Source organism: Micropterus dolomieu, linkage group LG02 (assembly GCF_021292245.1).
Source record: "Micropterus dolomieu isolate WLL.071019.BEF.003 ecotype Adirondacks linkage group LG02, ASM2129224v1, whole genome shotgun sequence".
NCBI classification, from domain to species: Eukaryota; Metazoa; Chordata; class Actinopteri; order Centrarchiformes; family Centrarchidae; genus Micropterus; species Micropterus dolomieu.
This window is the reverse complement of record NC_060151.1, coordinates 22,870,637-22,888,643: the sequence shown is the minus strand read 5'-3', so window position 1 is coordinate 22,888,643 and position 18,007 is coordinate 22,870,637. Positions and strand designations below refer to the sequence as shown.

The 18,007-nt window shown below is 39.9% G+C and overlaps 1 protein-coding gene across 3 annotated transcripts in view; it reads right to left on the bottom strand.

Moving 5' to 3' along the window:
- gpatch8 (G patch domain containing 8) overlaps positions 1-15,481 on the bottom strand; it is a 28,611-nt gene extending 13,130 nt beyond the window's left edge. The window contains exons 1-3 of one of the 3 annotated variants that reach the window (XM_046033862.1): positions 15,339-15,481; positions 10,992-11,069; positions 3,770-3,842 (exon numbers count right to left, since the gene is read on the bottom strand). In XM_046033862.1, coding sequence (XP_045889818.1) covers positions 3,770-3,842; positions 10,992-11,069; positions 15,339-15,383 — 196 coding nt within the window. In that variant the 5' untranslated portion in view covers positions 15,384-15,481. Of the gene's footprint in view, positions 1-3,769; positions 3,843-6,866; positions 7,744-10,991; positions 11,070-15,338 lie in introns of those variants that run through there. The other 2 variants (XM_046033870.1, XM_046033880.1) reach the window with 2 other exon arrangements.
- Positions 15,482-18,007: the final 2,526 nt, after the last annotated feature.

The following is an 18,007-nucleotide window of genomic DNA, read 5'->3' as shown; positions in this document are numbered from 1 at the left end:
GGTAGTTCAGTGTGTTACCTCCAACACTGCTTAAAGCCCCAGGTGAGTGTGACAGTTTGAGGCAGGCAGGAGTGCACCTCTGGGACAAACATGCTGTGCAGGAGGGGCAAATAAACAGGGGGAGGACGGGAGCACGTAACCATGGGGAAAGAGACATTCGGGGTGTAGAAGGGTGGTGAGGTTTTCCCTGTAAGTTGACTCTATGGCCCGGTCAGTAACATACGCACACATATCTCAGTCCCACGTAATGGCCACACACATACACACAAGTTTCACAGGTTTGGAGGTAGAAACAGGCAAACAAGCAGAGGGGGAAAACTTGTCTACTCTGCAAGCCATTCAAAGTCTGAGCCGTAGTTACAGCCAATCAGATACCCGTGAGCAGCAACGGAAACTCAAAGAGAAAAAAAAAATCTAACATACGTGGAGATGATGATTCTAAGGGATGTGATGAAATCATGGCTTCCTAAATCTATCTTGATTTCAAATGGATTTTTGTTCTTTGTTCAAATCGAAGCACTTTTCACTTGCAGATTGAAATAAAGGTTTAGTGATTATGAAGCAAAGAGGAGGAAGCTGACAGAGGCCATTAGCCTACGGTACACTGTAAAAAGGGGTGTTACATTGAGGTCAACTGCAGAGTGGGAGAAAAAACACCCACACACACACACCCACAAACACCCATACACACACACACACACACACACACACACACACACACACACATACAGAGGGGATCCAACAAACCTTACCTAAAAAGGGGCAAAAAGGACAAAAGAAGAATAAGAACAAAGTCAATACAGTGAAAAACTTAAAAAAGGGGACACAATGCTTTCACTTCAAAATTCAAAACCTTCTCTTCTGGCAAGGAGGACAGTTAAGGAGAGGAAGATTATAATAATTATCCAGCAGGCTTCAATGTGATGCAAGGGTGCAATTGTGTTGTGAGCCTACTCCTAATGTGCATTAGCAAATTTGAACAGAGATAGTGGGCTCCACCACTGGGCCATTAATTCCTACACAACAACTGGACACACTTTGCCGCAGTCTCATCTGCCCACAAAGCAAGGTGCTTACATAACCACACATCAGTGGTGCCAGCGGCAGAAACAAGAGCACAGTCAGCCCCTGCAACTTGTTCTCTCCTCCACACAAAGCACGCATCCTTATCACATAATATAGATCGCTATTCAGATGTTCAAAGCCAGATAGCAATAAACAATGACGGACACCAAATGCTAAACTGATGTGTTGTTTCTCTCCATACCCTTGTCAGCCTGCCCAGAATTAAACCGCTTCCTTGTCTACTCTGGTCCCTGGACATTGTCAGGCCGACAATAACTATGTGGCAACACATGAAAAAAAGCCATATATGTACACGAACAAGAGGTGCTAGGGCCGGCACGACACAGCCACAATCAACATTTAATGTCTAAATGTCAGACCATAACATATCATGGCTCTTCAATCAGATTAAAACCAATGTAAGCAGATATAAATAATATGGATATAATGTGAGCAGATATAAATAATATGGATATAATGTGAGCAGATATAAATAAAGATACAAGTGATTTACCTGCATGTAAGACTATTTCCACACTACACAATTAAATCTGATGACACACTTTATATGTGAAAATTACTTCTCAGACCACACTAAAACACTATAACAATAGAACACAGGATAAACTTCTTCTTACTCTTACTCTTTTGGTCAGGTAATAACAAAATTCTTTAACATAGCCATCATCTGGGAAAGTAAGGACACATGCAGCCTGGTTACTCTGCTAAATCTCAGCAGGTTAAACCTCTTGTTTTGCGAACACCTGCTCCAAATGAGCATGTAGACATTACTGTATGTTTCAACACAGTAATGCAAACAATTCAGGAATTCTCAGACCTAATTTTTGGTGTCTAGTATCCGAAATAATGCACAGAAAACTGAAATCTCATTATCAAAACCATTAATACAAGGAAAGCATGGATTTTTTAATAATCTAACTATGCCGCCTACAAATCAAATTAAGGAGTCTGAACACAGGTAACTCTATTTACATGTAATTTAAGTGACTCACTTTGGTAGCTCTGCTACATGTAAGGCTGTAACCTGTTTATAATTTGGGCATGTGCTGAAGACTCGATTTTGCAGAGTGAGTGGTGTTTCCCATTAAAATGCTAATACTGAGCACATGTTACTGCTGGGTTTACAGGGAGAGCAATGCACTTGAGTTGCAATTGAGCAAGACAGGAAGAAATGACTTAATGAGAGATTTAGAAATGAAACAGGTAGATCTGTGGTTAAAATGGTCTGAGAGGATAGAAAAGAACATAGTGGAGGAGGCAGGGAAAACTAAATGCCAGAAATTATATGGAGACTGCAAAGACTCAATGGCCTGCCAGTGATGACATCACTCATGGACAATGCTATCCACATTATCCTCTTTGGAGAAAGTGCAGGCAAGGGTGAGGCAATGAAAACAGAGATAAAGCAAGAAAGAGAGAGAGAAGAAAGATACTGATAAAGAGAAGAAAGAGGGTGAAGAGACAGGAAGAGGTTCAGTGGAAACATGCCAGGTCTCTGCACCACTGCCTCCGAGCCAATGGGCCTATGAGAACAGCAGGGCTGAGCTAATAAAGTGCTGACGTTAGCCAAGACCAACCCACACACTCAGCTCTGTTCAGCCTGCTCCCTCTTACAGCAAGTCAAAATCAGCTACGCCATCCAATTACAGCTGTCTCCAGAATGTAAACCTATTTAATGCAGCTTTCTAGTCAAAAGCTTTCTACATCTTACAGAATGAATTCAATGTGCAGAGCTTACGGAGCATTTTCATGGTACAACTTTCACTACACTCAAGAGACGATCCTCAGTCTTAAAATAAAGAGAAAACTTTTAATGCACATGATCTTTTGTTAATAAAATAGATTTTCAAAAGAGTGAATGTTACACAGACTATAGAGATTTATATCAACATTGTGAATTTAGTAAAACCTTAAGACACAATCGAAACAGACTCTAACAAATCCAGACCGTCTAGTGTACCTTAGTTCTGGATTGAGTGCAATTTCATTTCCACAGGGGCCTGGTCCCAGACAAGGCCTAAGAAACGTCTTCTATTTTGCATGAGGCAGCCATGTTGGATACAGTACTGGCTAACATGTTTGTTGGTTTGCGTTTCCAGGATCAACCATCATCACTTATCACTGCCCAGAAAGAAAATAAACGGGTTCAGAGAAAGATCTGGTGAAGGTACGAGATATACATGCTGGCACATCAGCAATCCACGTTCAAGTACATATCCACTTTTTCTTTAAGCTGGTTGGCTAAAACAACTGGGTGTGAACAAAACTGTATTCAATTAAACTGTGATTTCTAAGAGGGAATTATTCGGAATTGCTAAACTAAATGCGTCACTGTAAGACAAAGAAACACTTCACTTCCATCTCCCAACCCCGAGGATCTCTTCCCTGACTCTTAAAATCCTTTACAAGGCCTCTGGAAAATTCTCCTCGCTCTTCCAAGATCAAAAGAACAGCAGCACGAGAGCGACAGGAACAACTGGAATGACGTTTGTTTAAATGAAAATCCATTTACCAAGCAATAGACACAAAAGGAGAGATCAGAGAAAAAAATGTGAAGATAACAGAAAATTTGCGGATATAAAAAAAACCCTGGAAATACAAGGGGAAAGAAAAAGACAGTGGGTTGTGGCCCAGTACCACCAGCATTCATTGATCATAGGTGTACAGAGGAGTGAGTCCTTACCCTGCATGGTTTTGCCAAGGCCTTGCCCCAACTTCCAGCCATGTTTCTGAAGCAGCCGGTGCCCGATGTTATCCTAGCAGAGAGAAGACAGGAGAAAAAAACCAAAAATATTCCAATAATAAGAGAAGCTTTTCCCTGTGGGCACTGATCAAAAAACAAACAAACAAAACAAAATAAAACACTCAGATCACGCTATCATCATCAGCACAACCACCACCACCATCATCATCATCATCATCATTATCGTCATCCACATCACCTACAGCGTGTAACATCAGTGTCTTCCAGCACAAGGAGTGGTAAGGTTGGGGGTGGGGGGTTAGAGGGTGGGAGACTGAGCGGAAGGGTAGGTTTTCCACTATGATGAATACATGAGGCTATGTGTTGCCTGTAAACTGCAGGATACCCTCCTAACTAGGAATGCAGATTAAAAACCTTTTTCTAAAAAGGCAGAGAAATTGGGCATGACCATTTCTATTTTTTTTGGATGATAAAAGATAACACATCAAATCACATCCACTAACTGATAATTTAAGGGGAGGAGGGAGAGGGCAATATATGTATCACACGCATACATATATGAACCACTACAGAGCAAGATCTTAGTACACAAAGAAAAGTGACACAGAACAGGTATGGAAATCTTGCATTAACAAAACAAAGACCAGAAACTCCAAGCTTGCTGTGATTCTGTAACCATGACAAGGGAAGCACCATGAAACATATGCAGCTGTCACAAAAATATAGCGAGAGGAAGAGACAGACGTGGAGCTAGTGGGCCTTGGATTACCATTACAAGGCCCAGGGTGGACAGAATATGCACGTGTGAGGGGATATGTGGGTGTGCAGGTGAAGAGAGGGAGACATCATGTGCATGTAGCCCTATAAGATATACTAGAAATAACTATTGTGCATGTTTTTGGACACCTCCACCATCTCTGGTCTGTTATCAGTGGCCTGGTCCTACCCACGTTCACACTTTTGATTTTAAACTATTAGTATTAAACACACATTTATGCTCTTAGCATGCCTCATCATTGTCATAGATATCATTAGTATTCATAAACTACAAAACATACTTTACAAACTAGATGGCTTTCACCCAACTGCAAGGCTGTTTTTAGCTCTGCAACAAGAGAGAGTGAGACATTTTTCACACTGGATCCAAAAAGTGTGCAAATACAGTGAGGCCATCCACTTTAAAGTATTAATTAATTTTCTTTTAATACTAATGATTGCTATGACAAAGTATTTAAACACAATACATGTGGACAAGATCAGGCAACTCATAATGAATCAAAGAGGCTAAAGAAGAGTGCAAGAATATACACACCAGGAATTCCTAGCACACTCTGGGGCCAAATGTGAAAGTCTGAGACTGTTATATCACTAGTATGGGTCAGCAAGAAAACAAAAACATTAAGTGAAATGCAAGACCGTCCCACCACTACACACTACAGTACATCCTCAGGCACAAATAAACAGGAAATAATGAGATTTCTTAATAAGCAGTGTTTTTCTGTTGTGATTATAACTATTCCAAGCTTGTCTAACATTCACCAGAGTGCTGCATTCTACCAAAAACATACAAACCAAACAAAAAGGATATTTATAATCACAAAGAGATTGACATCAACTTTCACAAACAGAAAGTGAAGGGGTTGGAACAAAACAGCATGCAGCTTTTTGTTAAAGAGTTTTAACAAAAAGGATCGTCGGTGTGTTAGTAGCGCACTGTGAATGGTACACAAACAGAGAGGTGGGGCGGGCTGGGGTTGGAGGGTGGGTTAACAAAACTCCAATTGTGTTAGTCTCAGGTGGATCAGGCACAGAGAGGAAGGTGATGGCTCAACAGGGCTCAATTAATTCTCTTTGGCAAAAGAGCGGGTCAGGACAGAGGGCAGAACACAGCAGGCTGAGCCATGGTGTAGGTGAGATTCTAGGGTGGTGTAGGTGAGCTGGGCTTGTATGGGTTAGTGCATGTGAAGGGGAGTGGTAGTCACACACAGCACACACTGCATCTCCGCCCACAAGGTCTCATTTGGGATACATTTGGCGTAATCCTTTTGTCAACCACTGTTGGTATTTCAGAGCAAACTGTTGCCTTCCTTTGCCCTATTTAGTACTTCTGGGGACAAAAAATCATTTGTAAAAAAAAAAACCTGTGAAACACCACTTCACTGTCATGATGACTAGAAAAGATTTATCCAAAACATCTGGCTGATGTTTGCCTCGAATACCCACGAGAGAGGCTGAGCTGCCTCACTTCCTGTTTCTGTTAGGGTTTGGTATTTTTTCCCCTCCATTTCATGGATGTATGAGCTGTGCTTACTCTATGTGACTGTCAGATCCCTTCAACTTTGAGATGAGATAGGAGAGGAATCTGTGCTGGGCCTCACATGGTGGGAAGAGAATTGGTGACAGCCTGTCTGTATCAACTCATCACTAAGACCTTAAAGGCTACATTAACATGCTGTCACTGTGTATAAGATGTTGCTGCCTGGCAGTTCCCAGGACATGTCATAAACTACGCAGAATTAGAAGCTGTATGTCTGAAAGAGTGTGTTGCCTCCTCTCTGGTGGACAGCATGTCCCCTGACTTCATTGTGAAAGAAAACACTGCAGAATTTGCTGCAGTGAACGCCTCCCCTCCAGCCGACATTGGATATGCTTCTGTCCCTTGCTGCAGTATTATGGTGCAATAACACTCTACACATGAACATTTATATTGATTTGGGGGCTGGGTTAGCTGATCTATTAAACCAAAGAAAATAAAATGAACCTAAAATATCCACCTAAGAAATACTCTTGCTCTGCCTCTACACAATCCCTGTTTGCTGATTTTGTTTATTTTTCATCAAAAAAGTTACAAACCTTTTAAATTTGATTTATTTACTACTAGGGCAGGTTGGATGAGGCACCAGTCACTAATAAAAAGATTAGTTCAAAATGGGCACAGCAAAGGTCGGAGATGAGGCGCAGGCTGCGTGTTGAACACCAGATGAGTGCACCAAAAGAATAGACAGACAGACGGATGAAAGCAACGACGGCGAGTCCAACAGCAGTGCAAGTGGAGTGAAGGCATTTCCATACGAACCTGGCTTTAAAATACTGGGCTGTCAAAAAAACAGTCACACGTGACACAACGTAAGAAACCGGCCAAACGCTTTCAACTGCAATTCTGCTAGCTTCTCTAGTTCTTAAAAATGCAAATCTCTCTCTGCTTTTAAACAAACACAACACTGTACAAACAGAAAAGGTAGGCATGTCAATAAATCGACCAACTGACTGTTAATACAGGAGAAAGAAAATTAGAAAATGTTATCCAAACAAAAGAAATCTACAAGAGGGGGTGTTTTTAAAAGTGTGCACTGTGCTGTCATTGGCACAATGCATGGCAAAAGATATAGGTGAGGGAAGTGATATGCAGGGGACCCCACCTAGAGACCTCAGAGTACTTGGGAATCTTTTTGCTTCTGTCTATGCAGCCATTTAGATGTTTACAGTATGGATATGTTTGTGTGTCCCTGCCACTAAATTGTTCTGCTTCAGATTACCAAGGGGGATATACCACGGAACAAGCACATTAATCCGCAAAGGTGACTAAACCCACATTAACCAAAACTACGCCTCTTGCATGTTCTGAAAGAAAATGGAAGAGACCCTTTAGGGAATGCTCTTGCAGAAAGTAAGTTGCTGCAGTTACTCATCATCCTCTCTCGTGTCCCTGAGGAATGTCAGTTGGCAAGTGCTGGTGGTGGACAGGGCCTGTTTCCTGCTGCTCCCCATAAACTCTTACAGTCCCTGTGTGTTTGGTGCTCTGTACATTCCTGGTCAGTCTCAGCTACTGCAGGTGTGACTAAATAGAAACAACTGTCTCAGTGCATCAAGAGCCAAACGACTTAAACAGAAGGCTCCTGCTTCCCAGTGAATGGAGGCAAGTGTAGGTGTGTCAGATTGAACGTTAAGGGATTAAATCTTTCATTAACTAAGTGAGATGGGAAAATGACAGAAGCACAGTCCAATTAATAAAAATGTTTAAACATAATAATTTAAAAATACATACTTACCTCATAATTCTGAAGGCCCAATTCATCAACTGGAAGTTTATCGTTAAAAACTCTGAAGGGCAAAGTCTGAAGGGGTTCCCAACGTCTTTCAACAGAGACTGACACTGACATTCCCACTGATTGTGAGGTAAGGTGGTCACACTCGTTTACTGACAAGTGCTTATGGTTATTTTTTATCTCCTCTTTTATCTCTTTTTACTCCATTGCAGACTGAAAACATCTGAAGGGCCACAGCAATGACATTGGACCCATCACCCTGCTGCTCACTGGGTAAAGAATGGTGCTAAATAAAGAGCTTGCCGTAGAAAATGTTGGTCGGGATTTTAAAAGGATTGGGTTTGACCTTTTTTTTGTGTTCTTCCTTCCCCTTACTATGTGGCAGAACAGTTAACAGTGACACACAGCGGTGTCAAAAAATGTCTGGCTGTACTGCAAAAAACTACGCACCTTATAATTCAGTTCCTGGTGACACACTAATACCCACTAAATGTAACCAGTCCTTATAGGCCTTTGTAACTGCATCAGAGATAATTAGTAGTGTTTTCAACGTGGATAAAAAGAAGTACACTGTCTTACAATAATCTTCCTAAGGCCTGTGTGTTTCTTAGATTTCCAGTGTGTATGTGTGGTTTCTGTGGCTCTGAGGCAGCCCGCTGCATATCGCTCTGGGACAGGGTCAGGTAAGAGAGGGGAGGACGGAGGGTGGGTTGGAGGGACTGGAAAGGGGAAGGAGGCGTGGGAGGACTGAGTCTGAGAGGAAAATTGTAGTAGTAATTAGGACAGAGTGTTGAGAGAAAATAGTACTGAATGCTACCAAGTTAACACATGCAATGCAAAAACAATGTTAGAGAGAAAGAGCAAAGACCAAAGGGGAAAGACAGAAAGAGAAAAAAGATCCCAATAAAGTACCACAGACCTCTAGCTGCCTATAGATCACACACAATTAAGTGGCAGGGGAGGGGCTCCGAGTAGCTGGGCCGAAGCTTTAAGTAACCGCAACACTTTTGGACAACAGCTAGAAATCCTACCACCTAAAAGGTATGCACTACGGAGGCAGGGACATACCTGTGAACCTAACAACATGGCTACATACTCTATGTTAGTCTACGTGGAGACCATTTTGAGGCTAAGCAGGAGTAGGTATGTTTCTTTTTGTCTTCTGTTGATACTGGCTAGTGTGTTGGTACATTTTTTCAAACAAGAACTGTGTAATTTGCAATGTGAAAATGTCTCCATATCATCTAAAATGATCTTTAGGATTAACAGTTTTAATTGGTGGCAAACTTTCATGGTTACTTGCCTGTGGATAAAAAGTCCACCACCTTCATCATGGGCCATGCACTTTCCAAAGACAATATGTCAGGGGTGCAAATGTTACTACTGGTGACTAAGTGACAGCTGACGGCACTTGTGATGTGAGAAGAACTGCGTGATGCTGCAGCGCGGCCCTCAGCGCCCCTCCACAAATAATAGCGCAGGAGTAAAGGAGCCACTCAAGCCAGGTAAGCAGGCCACCTCTCTCATATTCCTTTCTCCCTCTCCACCACCTACACACGGTGGGGTGTTTGTGTGCCTGTGAGAAAGTACGTAATACATAGAACTCAACCAGGATATAAAATTTTAATGTTCTCATTTCACTAGATCCTAACTATGGAAATCACACGTTCAGGCTACAAACATGATGATACACTGTGAAAATTATGAACAAACTTATGTCAATTGTGTTTTTCTATTTTTAAGGACAGACAGCAAGGACAACGAATTTTCTCTTGCCGCTGATCTGATTGGGTCACAAAGCATGTTGGTAATGTAGAGGAGAGGAGACCCGACACTGTGTACATAAGAGGAGTTTGGGCCTGCTCACCACAGTGCTTCAGAGACAGAAGAGGGGATGGAGAGAGTGGGAAAGACAGAAAGAAGAGAGCTGCCTGCGCTATTATCTATGTGCCTCTTCAGCGAAAAATGCAGTCCCAGTTGCACAAGCACCATGCCAGCACAGAATGACAGAGGGTACTGTACACCGAATCACTGTGTAGTAGGGAGGGAGCGAGAGAGGTAGAGAGAAAATAGATGCAGAGTGTGACAGTAGTGAGAGAGAGAGAGAAAGACAGTCAGAGAAGCGTTACAAGGACCCTAAAGATAGGAGTAAGAAAGCAGAGCGTGCAAATACAAACCAGGTCATTGCTGCTTAGCTAATAGGGGCCAATTCGCTGCAGGAGAGAAATGTCGAACACCCCAAGTTGTGTACAATAAGATAACTGTCCTATAGACATAAACACTATACACTAACACATAATTTCTAAAGCTACACAGGAACACACTCTCTCAAACACAAATGTAGCCATTCACACCATCTAATGTGCACTCTCTTGTTTCCTAAATGGAGCGGAATAAGCACTGCCCACTTTTAATTAACAGACAACTCTGAGCCACTGTCAAAATAATCAGATATAAAAATTGTAAACTTTAATCAGACTGTTTTTAAATCCTAATCTGCCCGGCAACAGGTGTTTATTATGTTTGTTCTTGTATAAGAGGGTTTTAAATTTATGATCACACCCCTCTGAATACATTTCAAATAACACATTGGTTGAATAGGTGGCTCACCAATGGATCATAGAAATATAACAAAACTGCAAGGCTCTGTATAGAAACCTCACTGAAAGTAGTTATAACTAGTATCCAGAATAAAACCTGCTCATTACCAAATATGGAATTTCATCTGAATGAGTTTAAAATGGATGAACAGCTAGACTATTCACAAAACAGCCATTAATGACAGTGCTTTATCCACTCCATGCTTTCAGAGTCATCTCATAGTGCTAAGATGACTAACAATGACTAATGGGAGACTGATACAAAAATCAAATGTTTATCTGTAGCAGGAAGATCTATATACATAATCATTTTAACTGTCATACAGAAAATGGAGTACGCAGAGGGCATGGGAAGTGGAAGGGACTTAAAGGGTATTAATGGACATGAGGCAAATGATTCTACAGGTTAGGTGGCATGTGTGTTCAAGAAAACACTGGATGCATCTACATGGACAGAATGACTGGAGTAAAAAGGTGTGGTTCTTATTCCTCCCTGGACCAATCATCCACTCTCACAGCTGGTCCAATGGTGCGGGATGACAGATGCAGCCTTACCGATTCGATGGGCTTGTCCAGGGACGCCTGCTCCAGCTCCAACTGTCCCTCTTCATACTGGTCAAAGTGATTCCCACCCTAAATGACACACATTTAAAAGCTTATTTTAGAAATATATAATTTAGTCCTGCTTGATAGGTGGCAGAGCTGAAACAATTAATCAGTTGACAGAAAAATAATCAGTATTGGTTAAGGATTTTCTGCTTTTCTCTGCCTTATGTTACAGTAAACAAAAATATCTGTGGGTATTTTGAGCATTGGTTGGACATAAAAAGCAATTTAAAGACATGTGGAAATTTGTAATGAACATTTTTCAGAATTTTCTGACATTTTAAAGAACAAAAACGATTAATAAAATAATCAGCACATTAATATATATTAAAAATATGTCGTTGCAGCACATATTGGTAGTAATCACACAGAGTTCCTGAAGAAAGATCCAACACTTGTTTAAACCCCATCAAAATCAGCATTTTAAAACATGACACTGACTGAGTTTATTTTAATCTGAGAAGACGGTACAAGGAGGCATGCCTGCTGCCTGTAATTTGCACTGAATTATAGTCAAATCACATAGAAGAGAAGGACTGGAAAAAGTTGTAGTGGCTATATTACCCAGAGCACAAGATAGCATGATCATCAAGAACCAAACTGAAGTCAGTATCTCAACCAGTGCTGGAATGATACAGATGTGATCAACCAATACATCCATAAACAAGATGTGTGCAAAAAACATGCATTACATAAATATACCATTGACTGTAAATAAAGACATATTTATGTATATACAATATATTGAAAACATACAGTGAAAAATCTCCATAAATTGCAGCACTTATGCTAAACAGAATCCAGAGGATAAAAATAAACACTTGCTAAGTTTATTTAAAGCCACGATTAAAAATTGACTTGACATACTTAATTTCTATCTCTTTATTTCTTGTTAAATTTATTACAGCAGTGTCAGCAGTGAAGAAAGACTTTCTCCTCAGGCTATTTGTTGTTTGAATTAGAAGCATATCTTTACTTATTCAAATTGGGCATTTATGTTTAAGTCCATGCCCTGGGTGGGACAGAGAGTGAGTAATGGGCTCGCTACCTCAACCAAATGGAGTGTGTTTATAGAGCAGTTTCTGTCCTGAGACAGCTGGCTTCCTCTCTTTAGCAGCAGAGGAGAAAAGGTCGTGTTTGTGAGTCCGTTTTCTCCTGATGTTTACACAAGCAGAAAACTGAAAGATTCCAAAAATAGTCCATGTTATTATATTATTTTTCTAGCTGCTTGCAGCTACTAGAAGTAGGGCATGTATAGACAACTACATCTAACACAACTGCACACAAAATATATCACAGAGTGAGTTTTTCATTCACCTTTGCTGTAAAAAGACAACGCTAACATTTGCTGGGCCATGCAAGAGGCTTTATCCCCCACATTCTCTGGGGGAATGCGGTTTTGCAGAGATAAGAAATTGCTCAAATCGGCACACAATAATGAGGTGATATGATGCCACACTTAATTCAGATGAAACAGGACCGCTCATGAGCATGAGTGAAGATGTAGAGGTTGGGCAAAGGACTTATTTACGAACAAATCGATGGCTCCCTGCTCTGCCCACACACCATCTCTCCTCCTCCTGACTTTGTGCTCAGACCACTTAATGTGCTATCAGCATGGCCCCCACACACCGCAGTGACTTCTTATTTTAATTTCTGCTTGCTTCCTCAACACCCTGGCTCTGGAACACAAGCTGCCCAGCAATGCTGCACAGAAATGACACATTCACTTAGTCCTCTGATATACATTACAAGAGTAAATTACCATTTGTTCTACAACATTGGAATGGATGCAAATGGATGCGAGAGTGCTACTGCTGGCCAGCTCTGTGGACGCTCATAAACTGCCTCGTGTGTTTCTGCAACATAAGCTTAGCCGCATGCTAGATTTTCTACAACAATGCAAATCAATAAAGCAGACAGAGCTGTCGGTGACTGGTTGTGCTTTAGATATTAGATAGACCATCTGTGGGTGTTTCCTGCGCTGTGTTGCTTGGCAGCAGGCTTTAATCTATGGAGTCAGAGAGAAACTTTCTGAATACTGAGCATATGAACGCCTTCCCAGCAGATCTCGCACACAGAGCTCCACTGTGCTGAGCCAGAGCTGCCCCTCAACTGACTCATTCAGACCACACAGCAATTCACCTCTTACTGACAAAACAGCAGAATACGGAGTTCCCACTGGACACCAAAACAGTGGGTATAGATGAAAATACACAAGCAATTCACAAACTGTTTCTTATACACATGTGTAAACTTTTAATGGGTTTCATAGCATGTCCGGTATTTCACCTACTTCGTCACATCATTCATCATCTACAGTAAATAGCTGAATACATCCAAAACAAACAGCTAAAGCAATTGCAGCAATGTTTAAGATTATTCTCTCCGATAGCAAAAGGTCCCATATTTCATGAACCAAAAAGCCTTTAAGTCAAACTTCGCTTGCTTCACTGTCCTTGTTCAACAACAGAACAAAATGCCGTCAGCAATATGTAAGGAAGAGTGGCCGGGTTGTACTTCAAATTATTCATGCAAGCCCTTTTCTCTGACCCTGGACATCAGTGTTTATACAGCAACTTTCCTCTTCCTTCACAAACCACTGGGAAAAAGCACACAAGGTCACACAGATGAGAAAAAGCACCAAATTTGGTCACCAAATATCTTTACTATCTAGTAATTATCCTCACATTCATAGTGACGTATATGGTTTATAAAATAACATGATGATGACACCACAACCTTTCTTACTGGAGAATGATGACGTATGAAAGGAAAAATGTTTTGAAAATGTTAGATAAATGACACCTGTGCTGCATAACTAAGCACATGCATTAAGAAACAGCCTCCATGCAATCCCACAACTCTTGAGTGAAGTTTGAGCCTAGTTTTATTTGATAAAACCACTCCAAATTACTGCTAAACACTGTACTGCAGATATTAAGAAGAGAGGGATTGAGACACATTAACTTGCTTCTGAGACAACATGTGCAGCAGAATGACATCTGGTAAAACCATTACTTAAAACTGTATGGCTTGTACCTGCAGATTAGCCAGTAACAAGTATGTCAAAGAATTAAAAACTTGTTAGGTGGCTTAAAAATATGTTGGGATACAAAGTATGACTAATGCTTGGGAGAGAAGGAAGATTATAACGCCATATGAGGGATTACAAAGAAAATAAGTGTGATGAATGATTGATAAAAAAACTACAAATATGGATTAATCTTGTTTTCTAGTCTGGTCAGTAATGCTGTGTTTGGCTTCTACTGGGTGTGGTCTTTGATCACTGATAGGCAAGTGAAAGACAAACAGCTCATCTATGGGTTATGAAATTCAGCAACACAGCTCTGGCACTAATGTTGCAAATATACAACCTGAAACACTGTCATGTTGCAAAAAATGTTATTAATGTGATGTAGGGACAGATTTATTGGTATTACTAATGAATAGCTTCACACAGCTGAAGCAAAATAAGAACCCCTTGTTACCATCTCAGTGCGTCCATCCTACTTTTGTTTCCAGTGAGGAATTAATTTAATTCGCATTACAGAAACAAACAAAATCAAGTGAAGTAAATCTGTCTGGCAACGTCACAACCACAACAACGAGCTGGAAAAAACACGTTATTCACGCTTTTATAAGGAGGAAATTCAGCAAATGACATGTTGTTTATCTGAAATCTATCGATAACTACTCCACTTCAAACGCATTTAAATAAAGAGATATTTAGAGGTAATTTCATTAAATGGCTGGACCAACAGATAGCTGACAGTAACTCGGTTAATTTCAACGTGCTAACTAGCTTCATTGGTTGTATTCTAATTATCAAAATGATACAGCCATTTCTTGCTAGTGCTAATATTGCCCAATGTGCGTACGCGTTAGCTATCTGCTAGCTAGCTATGCATCGTTAGCATATGTCGATAAATAACCAGTCTACCCAAGGTCACTAACAAGCTAGTTGGACTTCACTAGCTATTATTGTTGCATGGTTAAGATGCTTGCCTGGTACTGTGCTTAATGTTACAGCTCACAACCAACAACAGGAGTCAAATTTAGCACGCAGCCAAACGTCAGGGAAGTTAAATTCAAAAGAGACGCAGTGCACTAGCCTTATTCACTAGTGTTAGCTTGGTTAGCTTGCAGTGCTAGCAAGCGATATCTACACCGAAATGCACGATGCAGTTTGTAATAATTCTTAGCCGTCCGTGACGATTTATTCCGTATTTGTATGGTAAAACATCTAGACATTGTAAAATATATGCACTCCGTCAACTGTCTAACATGGATTACCTGGAAATCACGGTCTTCGTTGAACCTAGAAAATCTGTCGGCCATTTTCTTCACACAGCAGCAGCTTCTCTGCTCGCTCCGTCTGTGTCCGACAGAAGCGCGCTGTAGTGGTGGTGTGCACTTCGCAAACGATTCGGTCCTAGTGAGTTGACCTTACACAACAATTTCCACCAAGATGTTACAGCGTTACCTTTGGGAATTTAGTTAAGCCACCTTGATGCTGTAATGTATGTAGATAACATGTATCAGCATATTTCACTTTACACAAAGCTTTGTTTACTGTGCTGACAAAGCTGCAATTTTGTAGTAAAAATTATGGATGTAGCCAAGACTGGATTACACACTAACGTTATTCCACAAAAGTATCTATTTCACTTGATTGCAATTGTGAAATTAATTGAAAACGTGCACCAGTAAAGCATATCACTGATGCATTATTAGTTAATCATGTGGCCCTGTCTTGTTGAGGGGCAATGTTTCACAATGTAGTTTTAAGTCCTTTATTATTGTATTGTGTTTATGTTGTGCTCATATTTATTCAAATGCTGGTATTAAAATAAGGCCAAATGTATGGCCTAAGTTAAGATAAGTAAACCCAACACAATATAAATACTTAATTACAAGTAAAGGTCCTGCATTCAAAATGTCACAATAGCATTAGCTAAATGTACTCAAAAGTAAAAGTTGCCTATTCGCTTGTCAGAATGGGCCCTGTCAGTGTTATATCAGTAGCCTATAGGCTATTACTATTATTATTGATGCATAAAGGTGCTCATTTTAAATGCTTTATAAACTTTTGGGTAGCTAAATCTATAGTACAGCATCATGTTTTAATTTCATACACTAATCATGTGTTTTGTTGTAATATCTTGATCTGAAAAGTAACTAGTAACTGTTGAGTACAAAGTACAGTATTTGCATCTGAAATGTAATGGAGTAGAAGTATAAATACTCAGCTTGAGTATAGTACTTGAGTAAATGCACATAAATTACATTTCACTGCTGCTCAAATTACAACAAAGTAACTGACAGGTCTATAACCTGGTGACAGGTGGTATCGTGTTATTCTAGCATTTTATTAAATTATTTCATACTATTGACCATATGAAACAGTAAACATCAATAAAGATTTTGATATATAGATCTGGTTGGTGTCTGTGTCATATAATGAAGTACCAGTGTGGAGTCTGTTGTGTGCACTAAAATTGTACTTCAATGGTACTTCATAAATTGTATACACAGTGCATAGTGGATGAAAAGTAGGGGGTGGGGAGTCAGTGTAAAAGGATTTAATTTAATCTGGCTATGGATGTATGCATCATAATACAATGGAAATAGTTATTTATGGATAATAAGAGATAGGCATTTTTGCAACAGCCTAAGAACATTTGTAGTGTACATGCTACTGATGACATATTTGCTTGTTTGGTGTGCTTTCCTGAAAAAGTGGGCAGGGGGTCAGGAGGTTTGAAATTTCTCACACTAGGGCAGCACAATGAGTGAGTTTGTTGTTCATCGGGGAATCCTGCCCCATCATTTCTTTAGGCCAAATTAGTTCAAATGTGCCTAATCAAAACGGGAGACAAATTTTGATAACTGGTCAAACTGGGGGACGAGTCGAGTAGCTGTGATGGTATGACTACAAGAGAATGATTTCCCTTAGTATCAGATCTGTTGTTTCCATATTTTCTCCTCCAAACAAATGCTTGCCAGGAACAAATGGCAGAGTGTTTTCTGCTCGTGTACTTGCTTTGTTCAAACAAAATACTTCCTTAGTTTGATTTGAGAATCTCTTGGCTTTTGTTCACACAAGTGTAATGACAGGAAGCTATCCAGAGATTTTTTTGGTATTGAAAAAACGGAAACTATCCTCTTTGTTCTCTATTCACACATGACACAGACTTAGAACACATAGCACATTTCTGGATGAAGCTGCTTAAACAACTTTCAGCAGTGGAGAAAGAAGTATTCAGATTATTTACTTAAGCAAAAGTAGCAATATTGCCGTAAAAAATACTAAAAAGTCCTTAAGTCACTTACTTAATGTATCTAAGTAAGTAAGTACTTATAATGCGGAGTGAAAACTGTCATTATGTGATGTTGTTATGTTATTGGATCAATATTGATGTATTATATGTAAACTGAACTTTAATGTTGTCGTTGGTCAAGGTGGAGTATTAATGGATCATATTTTACAAACTGATCATGTGTTCAGTTTGTAAAATCTTCATTTGTATTAACTATAACTCTTAAATATATGTAGTGAAAAGTAGAACATTTCTGTTTGAGATGTGGTGAAGTCGAAGCATTAAGTAGCATTAAATGGAAATACTGAACTAAAGTACAAGTACCTCAAAATTGAGTAAATGTACTTAGTTACTTTCAGCCGCTAACTTTCAGTATGTCCATATTGATGTAAGAAACAGAGATCTATTTCAGTCCAGTGTTTATGCAACTGTTGTCAACATTGATGGACTAAGTAAAGGCAGGTTAAAACCAGGTCATTGTGATACTTTGTCTATGTATATTTTTTGTTCATATTTTGTTGAGATTTGCAAATTTGCACAATTTAGTCACATCTTACTTCAAAATCACAGGATATGAACATCAGTCCTAAACTCAACAATTGAATGAAAAACACCAAAAGACACCAATTGCTAATTAATTAA